At 43.0% G+C, this 15,184-nt stretch overlaps 1 protein-coding gene across 1 annotated transcript in view; it reads left to right on the plus strand.

Moving 5' to 3' along the window:
* Positions 1-15,184, plus strand: part of bace2 (beta-secretase 2) — a 62,102-nt gene that overhangs the window by 18,783 nt on the left and 28,135 nt on the right. The window contains exons 3-5 of the mRNA XM_067993315.1: positions 9,885-10,101; positions 10,311-10,448; positions 13,317-13,451. Coding sequence (XP_067849416.1) covers positions 9,885-10,101; positions 10,311-10,448; positions 13,317-13,451 — 490 coding nt within the window. The remainder of the gene's footprint in view (positions 1-9,884; positions 10,102-10,310; positions 10,449-13,316; positions 13,452-15,184) is intronic.

Genomic DNA, 15,184 nt, shown 5'->3' on the forward strand with positions numbered 1-15,184 from the left:
TTATGTGTAGGCCAGACCAGGTAGGGGTGGCAGGTTCCCATCCCCGAAGGACATTAGAGAACTGGATGGGTTTTTATGTCAATCTGGTAACTTTCATGTTTTTTTTCTTCATGCTTGCCCACAAATTACCAGATTTATTGAATTCAGTTTCCTATGATGGGATTTGAACTCTCAATCTCTTGGGTTATTGTTCCCATACTGTAACCACTACACCATTGAGTCTGTATAAGTAGTATTTTTTTCCTACTCTTGTTTTCTGCCAATTTTCTCCCCTCCCTACCTCTTGTGTAGACATTGATTCCTTCCTTGTGTACAGTTATGTGGGGTGTTTTGGGGTTGTTCTCACCCTATTGATCGGTGCAGATATCTGGTCCCTGGTCTAGCCAAGGAACACTTATGCCTCACGGATCGGGGGTTCAGGAAAACGGGACTTACGCTAACGCACCCGGTGATGGATCACGTAGCCGAATAGCACAGAGAACACACAAACTCGGTGTTTGAATTGAATTGGAATGTTGGTTTTATTATACCGTCGACACGAAGAAAATAACGATAAAAACAGTCCTACACAGTACATTGAGTTGCACACATCCACGACAGTATTTTATCCCGCTAAACTAAGAGGTTGGTGGGGACCTGGAGACACCTATCTCTCACACACACACACACACACACACACACACACACACACACACACAGTCAAGGCTCTCCAATCCTTTGCACTTGTAGGTCTGGCTGACCGGTTCTCTCACGTAGGGTTCGTTGGTTTCGCTGGAAGCTGCTCTCCTCCCTGGAGAGCGCAAACCAAGAGACAGCAAAAGCAAGACTGCAAAACAAGAGGTAGAGGGGTTTCGAGCTTCCACTTACATACCCCTCTCTTACAATGGTCTTCGTCACTTAAATGAGGCACTTCCATGCCTGTTTAAACAGTTCTTACAAAGCCCTTAAGAATCTTTGATGGCTTTTGATGGTCTCTCATCATGTTGCAATTGCTTCTCTCGATGGGCTATTGTTCATTCCGATTTGTTGAGCGCTTGCCACACAAGGCTTCCTTTTCATCCCACATCCTAGGTGTTGATCTGTTTTGCTTTAAAACAAAGACATGGCCCCACCGTGCCTGGAGTAGTTGCCTCTCTCAATGGCCGACTGCCTCTCGAGTTAGTGCTGAGTGTTGACCACCTGCTGTAGGTTTTGCATTAAAACAGAGACATGTTTGAAGCAGTAATTCTCCCACATTCCACTGTGTGTGTTGTTGATTCGTCTGGTGACCTCTCACCTATCCTTCCATCTTAGGATTTTGGTCAACGGCCAAAGTTTTAAATACTCAGGGAAAGGGTGGAATTCCCAGAATTCTTAGTTACATGGGCTCAAGTATCCTCTGATGCTTTACCCAATTGTCCATTCTTCAAATAAAGGCCTAAACAGTGAATGCCAGTAGTCTATTTGACCATAGAGGGCATCACACCAAGCCTGAACCTGTCCTCTCTCACGCACTGCCAGCAGGGGCAACTGAGTAGCAGTCAGAAATAAAAACCCCAGCCATTTCTTTCCCTCTTTGTATCCTAAGAGTGCTGAGGCCAATAGCACAGCCATGGCTGCGATGAACTAACGCAGCGTAGAGTGTGGATTTAACCTGGGACACTCCTGTCTGCTTTAAGCAGCTAAGCCACCAGAAGAACTGCAGAAGTACTGTTGGTGAGTCTTCATGTTGTGACATTGTAAAACTGGAGCTACATCCCATGCAAGGTAAGGATACTGTGCGCTAATTGTGCTTGTTAGGCTTAGCTTACAGCCCTTGTAATGTGCAGTGCTGAGATGAAAGGGGTGTTCTTTCATTTCACTCTGACCTTGACTCTCTTTCTGTAATCCAGTCACATTCCTGGAGATCACCGAATAACAGTTTCTTGGTTGCAGCTCGTCCCACCAGGAATGCCTGAATCATGGGACTTTGTATTTACAGAATCCACATCAATTTGTCTGTAGTGGTCATTTTTTATAGAATCATAGAATGATGCAACACAGAAGGAGGCCATTCAGCCCATCGTGCCTGTGCTGACTCTTTGAAAGAGCTATCCAATTAGTCCCATAGCCCTGCAAATTTTTCCTCCAAGTATTTATCCAATTCCCTTTTGAAAGTTGCTATTGAATCTGCTTCCACCGCCCTTTCAGGCAGCGCATTCCAAATCATAACAACTGTCACATAATAGACATATTAGCACAATCGAAGCCCATGGAATTAAAAGGGACAGTGGCAGCATGGATAGGAAATTGGCTAAGAGACAGAAAGCAGAGGGTAGTGGTGAACGGTTGTTGTTCCAGACGGGAGGGAAACATACAGTGGTGTTCCCCAGGGGTCTGTTTTAGGACCACTGCTCTTTTTGATATATATTAATGACCTGGACTTGGGTAAACAGGGCATAATTTCAAAATTTGCAGATGACTCAAAACTTGAAAATGTAGTAAACAGTGAGGAGGATAGTAACAGACTTCAGGAGGACATAGACAGACTGGTGAAATGGGCAGACACATGGCAGATGAAATTTAAAGCAGAGAATTGTGAAGTGAAAAAGCATATTATCTCCTTGGCTTTATAAACCGGGGTAAGAAGTAACCCTGCATAAACAAAAAAAAAAAATTCCCCTCATCTCACCACCTGGTTCTTTTGCCGATTACCTTAAATCTGTGTCCTCTGGTTACTGACCCCATTGGCAGTGGAATCAGTTTCTCCTTATTTACTCCATCAAAACCCTTTATGATTTTGAACATCTATCAAATCTCCCCTTAACCTTCTCTGCTCCAAAGAGAACAACCCCAGCTTCTCTAGTTTCTCCATGTATCTGACGTCTTTCATCCCTGGCACCAGTAAAGCTCCTCTGCACCCTGTCTAAGGCCTTGACATCCTTCCCAAAATGTGGTGCCCAGAATTGGACACAATACTCCAGCTGGGGCCGAACCAATGATTTATAAATGTTTCATAACTTCCTTGCTTTTGTACTTCTTACCCCGATTTATAAAGCCAAGGAGACCATATGCTTTTTCACTTCACAATTCTCTGCTTTAAATTTCATCTGCCATGTGTCTGCCCATTTCACCAGTCTGTCTATGTCCTCCTGAAGTCTGTTACTATCCTCCTCACTGTTTACTACATTTTCAAGTTTTGAGTCATCTGCAAATTTTGAAATTATGCCCTGTTTATCCAAGTCCAGGTCATTAATATATATCAAAAAGAGCAGTGGTCCTAAAACAGACCCCTGGGGGACACCACTGTATGTTTCCCTTCCGTCTGGAAAAACAACCGTTCACCACTACCCTCTGCTTTCTGTCTCTTAGCCAATTTCCTATCCATGCTGCCACTGTCCCTTTTAATTCCATGGGCTTCAATTTTGCTAATATGTCTATTATGTGACTGTTGAGTCTGTCTTGTCAATTTTTTTTCTTCCTTGTTTAGTCTCCATGCTTTTCTCCTTTCTAACTGGTTATTTACTGTCTTTGCCTACAACCCTCCGAGATCTCTGCGCTCCTCCAATTCTGGCCTCTTGCACATCCCTGATTTTAATCAGTCCACCATTGACTGCCGTGCCTTTAGCTGCCTGGGCTTTAAGCTCTACAATTCCCTCCCTAAATCTCTTTGCTTCTTTACCCCTCCTCCTTTTTTAAGATGCTCCTTTAAAATCTACCTCTGACCAAGCAATTGGTCAGTTGTCCTAATATCTATTTATGTGGCTCGGTGTCAAATTTTGTCTGAACGCTCCTGTGAAGTGCCTTGGGATGTTAAAGGCACTATATAAATGCAAGTTGTTGTTGCCATTCACCAATCATATTGGGTAAGATTTTTCTTGCCCAGCCACAGTGCATCAGAGGAACTGAGATGCAGCCTTTAAGGCGAAGCTAGATAAGCACATGAAGGAAAAAGGAATAGAAGGGCATCCTGGTAGGGGTAGTTGAAATAGGGAGGGAGGAGGCTCGTGTGAAGCATAAATGCTGGCCTGTTGGGCCGAATGGCCTGTTTCTGTGCTGTAGTTTCGATGTAACTCGATGTAGCCTCCATGACCGTTCCACTGTGTATCATTTTTTAAAAATTAATTCATCTCACAATGCCAGTGTATAAAAGGAAATTCGCAAGAGGAGTCTTGAAAATATCCATAAATTTTAGTGATTTGCTTCTCATTTTCCTCGACCTTCTTTCTTATTGTAGAGTTGGAACTTCACTAATCTTCTATCATAGCTCACCTCCTTTACACATGGATTTACTCTTTTTGCTTTTCTGTGCACCTTCTCCTGTACATCCTTTTTGTAATGTAGTGACCAGAATTATCACAGTACTTCGTTTCGATAAAGTTGACTTTTATATTCACTGATGGGGAGACTCCCACCCCTGTACTGTTGTATTTACGGATGTGGGGGCTCCCATCTCTGTACTGATGTATTTACTGATGGGAGACTCCCATGTCTGTACTGTTTTCACTGATGGGGAGACTCCCAACTCTACTGTAATAGATTCAGAGGTGACACCAATTGGTAATCAATCTCATTTATTAATAGTCAAATCAAACTTGTAATGGTATCAAAAATCAAATCTCAGGGCAGAGGTCATAATTAAGTTGGCGACATGGTCGTTTCAAGTATTCCGACAGTGAGGTAGTCTTCTGATAGTCAGGTGTTCTTCTGACAGCGGTGTTGTCTTCAGACGGCTAAGTGTCCTTCCAACAGTTGGATGGTCTTCGCTTATTCCTGTGCCCTGAGCTCAAAAGACGTTGGTTTTTTGCCCTGGCAGGAAACTCTCACCATATATGGGACATCACTCATAAGATCCTTATAGATTAACAAAGTTGTTTTTCAAAGAATTCAAGTTGGTCAGCTTGTTTTAACATTACTCATTTAACCACAAGACCCTTTTCAAGGTAGCTTTTCAAGTTTGTGGTTTGTGTGACCGCATTGTCTAGCTATCTGGCCAGGATCCGGCCTTATTGCTATCTTTGGATTATTCTGCTTTTTGGGTCATTGTTCCTCCTTATCACGTAGCTGCCTTGTCTAGCAACAGCTACTTGAAGGTAAATCGGTGTCAGAGCAGTGGGAGGCACTCAAGGGGGAGATTCAAGGGGTTTAGAGTAAACATGTTCCCACAAAGAAAAAGGGTGGGACTGCCAAATCTAGAGCCCCCTGGATGTCGAGGAGCATACAGGGTAAGATAAGGCAAGCTTATGTCAGACACAGAGAGCTCAATACTGCAGAAAGCCTAGAGGAGTATAGAAAGTGCAGGAGTGAAATTAAAAAGGAAATTAGGAAAGCAAAGAGAAGGCATGAAAAAATACTGGCAAGTAAAAATTAAGGAAAACTCAAAAATGTTTTATAAATACATAGAGCAAGAGGATAACTAAGGAAAGAGTAGGGCCTATTAGAGACCAAAAAGGTAACCCATGTGTGGGGGCGGAAGATGTGGGTATGGTTCTTAATAAATACTTTGCGTCTGACTTCACAAAAAAGGGGACGATGCAGAGATTGTAGTTAAGAAGGAGGAAGAATGTGAAATATTGGATGGGATAAACTTAGAGGAAGTATTAAGAGGTTTAGCACCTTTTGAAAGTACATAAATCGCCAGGCCCGGATGAAATGTATCCGACTGTTAAGAGAAGCAAGGGAGGAAATAGCGGAGGCTTTGACCATCATTTTCTGATCCTCCCTGGATACAGGCATGGTGCCGGAGGATTGGAGGACTGCTAACATTGTACCATTGTTTAAAAAGAGAGAAGAGGATAGACCAAGTAATTATAGGCCAGTCAGTCTAACCTCGGTGATGGGCAAATTATTGGAATCAATTCTGAGGGACAGGATAAAACGTCATTTAGAAAGGCACGGATTAATGAAGGACAGTCAACGTGGATTTATTAAGGGAAGGTTGTGTCTGACTAACTTGATTGAATTTTTTGAGGAGGTAACAAGGAGGGTCGAAGAGGGTAACGCATTTGATGCAGTCTACATGGATTTTAGCAAGGCTTTTGACAAGGTCCCACATGGCAGACTGGGCTTTTACTTTTTGACCATTGAATCCAAGGGAAAGTGGCAAGTTGGATCTAAAATTGGCTCAGTGGCAGGAAGCAAAGGGTAATGGTTGACGGGTGCTTTTGCGACTGGAAGGCTGGTTCCAGTGGGGTTCCACAAGGCTCAGTACTAGGTCCCTTGCTTTTTGTGATATATATTAATGATTTGGACTTGAATGTGGGGGGCTTAATTAAGAAGTTTGCAGATGATACAAAAATTGGCCGTGTAGTTGATAGTGAGGAGGAAAGCTGTGGACTGCAGGACAATATCAATGGACTGATCAGGTGGGCAGAAAAGTGGCAAATGGAATTCAATTCAAAGAAGTGTGAGGTAATGCATTTGGGGAGGGCAAACAAGGCAAGGGAGTACACAATAAATGGGAGGATGCTGAGAGGTGTAGAGGAACAAAGGGACCTTGGAGTGCATGTCCACAGATCCCTGAAGGTAGCAGGACAGGTAGATAAGGTGGTTAAAAAGGCATACGGGATACTTTTCTTTATTAGCCGAGGCATAGAATAGAAGAGCAGGGAGGTTATGCTAGAACTGTATAAAACATTGGTTAGGCCACAGCTTGAGTACTGCGTACAGTTCTGGTCACCACATTACAGGAAAGATGTGATTGCACTAGAGAGGATACAGAGGAGATTTAAGAGGATGTTGCCAGGGCTGGAGATTTTTAGTTATGAGGAAAGATTGGATAGGCTGGGGTTGTTTTCTTTGGAACAAAGGAGGCAGAGGGGAGATTTAATTAAGGTATATAAAATTATGACTGGACTAGATAGGGAGGACCTATTTCCCTTAGCAGAGGGGTCAGTGACCAGGGGGCATAGATTTAAAGTAATTGGTAGAAGCATTAGAGGAGAGCTGAGGAAATTTTATTTTCACCCAGAGAGTGGCAGTGGGTCTGGAACTCACTGCCTGAAAGGGTGGTAGAGGCAGAAACCCTCAACTCATTTTAAATAGTACTTGGATGTGCACTTGCAGTGCCGTAACCTACAGGGCTATGGACCAAGTTCTGGAAAGTGGGATTAAACTGGATAGCTCTTTTTCAGACAATATGGGCCGAATGGCCTCCCTCTGTGTCGTAACTTTCTATGATTCTATTCTAAAGTGGGTGACACGGGTCAGTCACTAGTCAAAGGTTAACAGTTTACAATTGAGCAAAATACACAGCACAGCCTGCAGGGCATGATGGTTAGTAGCATTAAGAAAAATGTCAATTTTTCCCTATTTCCGATATTCTTACAGTACTCTTGTATTCACTAATGGAGAGACTCCCACCTCTGTAATGTTGTATTTACTGATAGGGAGGCTGCCAACAGTTTACTGAAGATGAGAGGCAGTAAAGTGATGGCAGTAATTGGATCTGTCCCAAGATTGATCAAGATAAAGTGGGAAATAGGATGACATTTGTTACTACTGGATAATACTGTGTGTTTTTGTCTGCGCAGCATTAGGGAAACCCTTCCCAATTGAATTCTCATGTCCAGGCCCATGAGTAGAGAGCAGAAGAAAGAACTTCACATTTTATAAAGCACCTTTCACGACCTCTAGACATCTCAGAGCGCTGTAAAGCCAATGAAGTACTTTTGAAGTGTAGTTACTGCTGTAATTACAGAAAGGCAGGGTATTATTTAAATGGTGATAGATTGGGAAATGTTGATGTACAAAGGGACCTGGGTGTCCTTGTACACCAGTCACTGAAAGCAAACATGCAGGTGCAGCAAGCAGTTAGGAAGGCGAATGGTATGTTGGCCTTCATTGCAAGAGGATTTGAGTACAGGAACAGGGATGTCTTACTGCAGTTATACAGGGCCTTGGTGAGACCACACCTGGAGTATTGTGTGCAGTTTTAGTCTCCTTACCTAAGAAAGGATATACTTGCCATAGAGGGAGTGCAGCGAAGGTTCACCAGACTGATTCCTGGGATGGCAGGACTGTCGTATGAGGAGAGATTGGGTCAACTCGGCCTGTATTCACTCGAGTTTAGAAGAATGAGAGGGGATCTCGTTGAAACATATAAAACTCTGACCGGGCTGGACAGACTGGGTGCAGGGACGATATTTCCCCTGGCTGGAGGGTCCAGAACGAGGGGTCACAGTCTCAGGATACGGGGTAGGACATTTACAACTGAGATGAGGAGAAATTTCTTCACTCAGAGGGTGGTGAACCTGTGGAATTCTCTACCACAGAAGGCTGTGGATGCCAAGTCACTGAATATATTTAAGAAGGAGCTAGATAGATTTCGAGACACAAAAGGCATAAAGGGGTTTGGGGAGAGAGCGGGAATATGTTATTGAGATAGAGGATCAGCCATGATCATATTGAATGGCTGAACAGGCTCAAAGGGCCGAATGGCCTACTCCTGCTCCTATTTTCTATGTAATGTAGGAAACCTGGCTACCAATTTGTGCACAGCAAGGTCCCACAAACAGTGATGTGATAATGACCAGATTACCTGTTTTAGTGATGTTGGTTGAGGGATAAATATTGGCCTGAACTCCCCTGCTCTTCTTTGGAATAGTGCAATGGGATCTTTTACGCTCTCCTGAAAGGGCAGACGGGTTTAACGTCTTTTCCGAAAGACGGCACCTCCGACAGTGCAGCACTCTCTGTACTGCACTGGAGTGTCAGCCTGGATGATGCGCCCAAGTCTCTGGAGTGGGACTTGAACCCACAACCTTCTGACTGAGGTGAGAGTGCTACCAAATGAGCCACAGCTGACACCTCGTCCACGATTGTGAGCCACATGGAAGATGTGTTCGCTCTCTTTGAATCTATCCTGTCAAATAAATTGCAATCTTCCCTTGCCCTCAGCTACAAACATTGGCATTTTATTTTCTTTTTCAATTTAATTTTGAAACCAAAGTTGCCTGAAGAGAAGGCTGGCTGACGTCATTTTATCTGATCAGTGCTCTGAAGCACAGCAAGACTCAAGTAATCGTCTAGTTAGTTGAAAACCATTTGTTCCTTTGCTTATTTCCTTGCGTTTTCTCCTCCACCTCTTTGCTTTCTGCACGATCATTTTCTTTGTTTGTGTCTCATATCCCTCACCAGTTAGATGGGAAAGACTAACAAGAAGGACAGATCATGGTGCCTGGTACATTATTTAATACAAAAATAGCTTGCTCGGTTTCATAGGTGTTTATTACTCTTGCATGCTACTAATCATTTCAGCCTTACTCTCGAATTAGTGCTTTAAACTTCAGCTTTGCCGTTCCTTGCATTTTGGCTATCAGCCAAACTCCTCGGGAGGTATAATATCTGGTAATTATTGAGCAAGGCTGAGAGGACATTGCTTGCTGGAGTGTAAAATACTGAGAATCTCTGCTAATTGAGAGAGTCTGCATAGCAAAGTGAAAAGGGTGCAGTAATCTAATGGAAAAAGTCACTTTGTAAAACCGGCTCCAGCTACCTAAGGCTGATGGTTTGAGAAGGAAGAATGCATTATCAGAAGGGGAGTTACTCAGATTTGTATCCTCACCTGATGCAATGCATGGAATGTTCAAAAGTTTTTTGGTTTTTGTTCAGTATTCGCCCCGAGGTGTACTCTGATTCCTTTTTAGTTCCTGTAGCCATGCCGTCCCTGACTATTACCTATGCTCTGTTAGTGGTTGATCCTTTTGAGGAGGGGGAGGATGTAAGAGAACAACAATAACTTACATTGATATAGCGTCTTTACCGTAGTAAAATGTCCCAAGGTGCTTCACAGGAGCGTTTATATTAAGCTTTAATATTAAATGCAATACGCTTTCTCTGAATGAATGGGTTTTGCCTTGTGCATGACTGTACGTTTAAATTGCAATTTGGTGGGATTCTAAACCCACGTCCTTTTTCTTGTTCAGATCTAGCACCTATCGATCTCGTGACCAAGAAGTCTCTGTTAGATATACCCAGGGAAATTGGGTTGGTAACCTTGGCACAGATGTCGTCACCATTCCAAAAGGACCCAATGGTACAGTCACCATCAATATTGCCACCATCATCGAATCAGACGACTTCTTCTTGCCCGGCATAAACTGGCAAGGGATTCTGGGGCTGGCCTACAGTGCATTAGCCAAAGTAAGTTCCGTTTTTTGATATTGAAAATAACATAAGAATGTATTTTGCTTTTAGCTGTTCTCTCCGTTTGCCCTTCCCAAAGAAACCTGGACCAATATTAGTGTAAAAAAGGTTGTAAAGCAACTGTCTCAGAAAAAAGAAATCTCTTTAATGACCTGCAGTTAATGGGTTCCTTCTAATTCCCACTTTGTTCTTTCATTTCTTTGCAGCCATCCAGTTCTGTGGAGCCATTCTTTGACTCATTGGTGAAACACATGGGGATCCCTGACGTATTCTCACTCCAAATGTGTGGTGCTGGATTGTCACTAAGAGTTGAAGAGCAAGCCAGTCCAGTAGGAGGCAGTCTGGTATGTTCTGAGGGAGATTGGAGTGTCCGTTCTTTTGGTCTTCATGAGCTGCTTGGGTGCATACCGACTTAGCCTCGGGAGTCTCAAGAAAGTTTACCTCACTATTCCCATTAATTTGCGCGCACACAAAACTGTGGACAGTAACAGATCTCGATGTTCTGATTGACGATATATCAGCCAGTGAGGCAATAGCATTAAGAGCGGCCCTTTACAAACCTCCAGGCCCATGAAATTCAAACAGGACAAACCAGTGAATAAGAAATATATGTTCAAATTAGAAATGGAGTTACCTGGGCATTATGGTTTGGCTTTCCAAGGCTTGCAATAGAAACGGACACCTTGCTGTATGGGAATCCCAAGTCAAATGTCTTTGGATAGTCTGAATCCATGTCCTAGTCAGCTTTTGTACACATCAGAAAGCTAACTGCACTTATGCACTAATTATCAGCCTCATTTAAGAAGAGCTTGCACAGTGGTAACAGTGGGCAGTATTAGTACAAAGTTGACGGTATTGATTAAGGCATGTTGTTGGAGCTGAAGCAAAGGGAGGCTTGCTCTGCATCTCCTGCATGCTATACTTAGAATCTTACAGCACAGAAGGAGGCCATTCGACTCATCGTGCCTGTGCCGGCTCTGTGAAAGAACTATCCACTTAGTCCCATTCCCCCGCACTTTCCTCCTTTTTCAAGTATTTGTGCAATTCCCTTTCGAAAGTTACTGTTGAATCTGCTTCTACTACCCTATCAGGTAGTGCATTCCAGATCTTAACGACCCTCCAAGAAAAATTTCTTCTCATTCCTCTCTAGTTCTTTTGCCAATTATTTTAAATCTATGACCTTTGGTTACTGACCCACTTGCCAGAGGAAACTGTTTCTCCCTACTTCATCAAAATCCCTCATTATTTTGAATATCTCTGTTAGGTCTCCCCATAAACCATCTCTGCTCTAAGGAGAACAATCCCAGCTTCTCCAATCTCTCCACATAACTGAAGTCCCTCAACCCGGTTATCATCTTCATAAACCTTCTCTGTACCCTCTCCAAGGCCCTGACATCCTTCCTAAAGTGTGGTGCCCAGAATTTTGAACACTATTCCAGCTGAGGCCTAACCAGTGATTTGTAAAGGTTTAGCATGACGGCTTTGTAAATGGGGGCATTGAATACAAAAACAAGGCAAAGTATCCCATACACTTTCTTAATCGCCTTATCAACTTGCCCTACCACCTTCAAAGATTTGTGAATGAGAACCCTCAGGTCCCTTTGCTCTTGCGCCCCCCCCTCAAAATAGTACTGTTTAGATTATACTGCCTCTCCTTGTTGTTCCTCCCAAAGTGCATCACTTCATATTTATCCGCATTAAATTGCATCGGCCATGTGTTTGCCCATTTCACCAGTCTCCTCATTCTCCTCGTCTGATCTGGGAGTACCTGCTGCTAACACAAGGTGGGGGAGGGGGAATCCCCAGCATCAAGATTCCCCCATCTTGATGAGCACAAAAATTAACCCTAGAACACAAAAGGAAGGTGAGAAGTGGCCTGTCAACAGAAACTGAAGTGTCTGTCTCTCATTATGTAACCTAGCGATTAGCAATGCAGTTTTTTCTTCAACTAATAAACACTGGTCTAATATCTTACTACATCCAAGACTTTATTATTTGTCCCTGCTAGCACATGTAATGGGCACTGTCTGTCGTTGCACTCTTCCAGCGAATCATAGAAATTTCAATACAGAGAGAGGCTATTCAGCCCACTGCTAGCTCCACACCAGAACTATCGATTCTAATCCCATTCTCCGGCTTTCCTTTTATCTAATTTGCTCTTAAATGTTGCAATTGAATTGGCTTCAATGCCCACTGATGATAACACATTCCATATTCTTAAAAACCTCTTGTTTGACAAATTTCTTCTAACCTCCCCCTTTATGCTTCTGGTACTAATCCTAAATTTATTCCTCCCACTCATTTCCTTTTCTCAGTAAATAAGTAATAATCTCTCACTCACCGCCCTCAATTTTCTGAGCACATGTTTAAAATCTAGTGACGACCAGTCAGCATTCAACGTCATTTTTAGAGTTTCGTGAAAGTAAACTTCAAACCTGTTTTATGAAGAAACACAATTAATAAAATATCTCTGAAAAATGAACAAATTGGGATGAAATTTGTGCTTGAGGTGAAGGATATCTGTGCTGGGGAGTGGAACAGTTGTTTTTTTTTTGCAGCTAGCCATCTATAGAAAGAGCAAAACTTCCTGTACTCTCATCTAGCCACTTGCCTTAGTCCCAACCTTAATAGTGCATGCTCTAACTACACCAGTCTGATGCTACATTTTTCCATTCCTAATGGTTTCTGGGTGAGATTTTCGATCAGTGCCCACAAGGAACTGGGTAGAGACTGCCCAAACCTGCTTCATGTAGGACCCTTACAGTCAACAGAGAGGAGGTTTTCATCTCTTTTGTCTGGGCTGAATTTTTTTTTATATTCATTCTTGGAATACAGGCATCGTTAGCAAGGCCGGCATATATTGCCCATCCCTAGTTTCCCTCGAGAAGGTGGTGTTGAGTCATTGCCTTGTATTGCTGCAGTCCATGTGGTGAAGGTGCTCCCACAGTGCTGTTAGGTAGGGATTTCCAGGGTTTTGACCCAGCAACGATGAAGAACAGCAATATATGTCTAAGTCGGGATGATGTGTGACTTGGAGGGGAACTTGGAGGTGATGGCGTTCCCATGCACCTGGTGCCCTTGTCCTTCTAGTTGGTGGAGATCGCTGGTTTGGGAGGTACTGTCGAAGAAGCCTTGGTAGTTTTCTAATTATCTATCCTGGTATTTTTTTTAAATGCTGGCAATTATAAGGGAGGTTTTTTTGTCGTTTTTAGGTTATGGGCGGAATTGAACCAAGTCTGTATAAGGGGGATATCTGGTATACCCCTATCAAAGAAGAATGGTATTACCAAATTGAGGTTCTTAAACTGGAAGTGGGAAGCCAAAACTTAAACCTGGACTGCAAGGAGGTAAGCACGATATCAATTCAGAGATGAGATGTTTGCTGTAGGCAAGGAATCTTAAGTGGAATTTGGCAGAGCATCATTCAATGTTTGGTGAGAAAAAATTGGAACTGATATCAAGCAAACAGAGAATGAAGAAAATAAGCTGTTTAATTGCCTCATCATTCAGGAGTAGCCTCAATATGGTAGATTCACATGCATCTATAGTGGTGTTAGAACCCAAGATACATTGGAGAGTCTATACTTTAAAGCATGATTGAAGTATATAGGACAACCTCACTTACTGTTTTCGATATAGAGCTTGTGACGATCTTGGGAAATCTAGGTGATGGACCAGACCCCATGAGTGTAGAATGTCGCTAAAATTGAAAGGACTAAGTTGAAATATGAGGTAAATTTAGAAGTAGTGGTTACATAATACTAAGCGTGGCTCTCAACTTCATGAACTGCCAAGCCCACTGTAGCAAAGCAGCTGATATTTGACAACAAGACAGGCTACATTAAGGTGTCAGCATTGGCTCAGTGAGTCAGAAGATCGTGGGTTCAAGCCCCAGTCCAGAGACTTGAGAATATAATCTAGGCTGACACTTCAGTGCATAACTGAGGAAATGCTGCAGTGTCAAAGTTTGGTCTTTCGGATAAGACATTAAACCGATGCCCCGTCTGCCCCCACAGGTGGATGTAAGAGATCCCATAGCACTATTTAGAAGAAAAGCAAGAGCATTCTCCCTGGTGTCCTGGCCTCAACCAACATCACTAAATCAGATTATCTGATCATTTATCTCAAAACTATATAAATTGGCCGACATGCTTCTCACATTACAAAAGTAACTACACTTCAAACATATGTAATTGGCTTTAAGATGTTGAGAGTCATGAAAAATGCTGCATAAATGCAGGTTTATTTCTTTCTTTTGTATTCATATTTGAGGAGCTGGTGCTGTTTTCCATCCAGCATGTCTGACTATATCTCCTGACGCACAGCACGTCTACAGTATGTATGTGCTATGCACCCAAGCTTTTTCATACTGTGTAGCAAATGATTCATGGTTGTTTATTTGGGACCTTAGTCATTATTTGGACAAATTTCACAGAGTACTTGGTAAGGTGGATCAAACCCTCCTCATCCTCCCGTTAGGTAAATTCAGGTGTTGAGTGCGAAAGTTCACGTTTTTCACAATTGTATTGTTTTTTTTAATTCGTTCATTGGATGTGGGCGTCGCTGGCGAGGCCGGCATTTATTGCCCATCCCTAATTGCCCTTGAGAAGGTGGTGGTGAGCCGCCTTCTTGAACCGCTGTAGTCCGTGTGGTGAAGGTTCTCCCACAGTGCTGTTAGGAAGGGAGTTCCAGGATTTTGACCCAGCGACAATGAAGGAACGGCGATATATTTCCAAGTCGGGATGGTGTGTGACTTGGAGGGTAACGTGCAGGTGGTGGTGTTCCCATGTACCTGCTGCTCATGTCCTTCTATGTGGTAGAAGTATTGAATTTTGTACACTTTCAAAAAAAAAAGTAATGGATTGATAGAAAATTGGAGACTACACCTTCAGTTCACCACTTAGGGAATTTCCAAAACAAAATGGGTGGTGTCTTGTGTATTTTCTGAGACGAGGCAGGTGCAATATCCTCTGGGATGTTGCATTGTCAATAGACCAGGGTTTCAAGGCCATCACTGGACCCGATGATGGCGGGCCTTATTTCCTGCTCAAGGCCAGTGCTAGAGTAAACTGACATATCT

The sequence above is a fragment of the Heptranchias perlo genome, chromosome 11 (assembly GCF_035084215.1).
Source record: "Heptranchias perlo isolate sHepPer1 chromosome 11, sHepPer1.hap1, whole genome shotgun sequence".
Classification (NCBI taxonomy): domain Eukaryota; kingdom Metazoa; phylum Chordata; class Chondrichthyes; order Hexanchiformes; family Hexanchidae; genus Heptranchias; species Heptranchias perlo.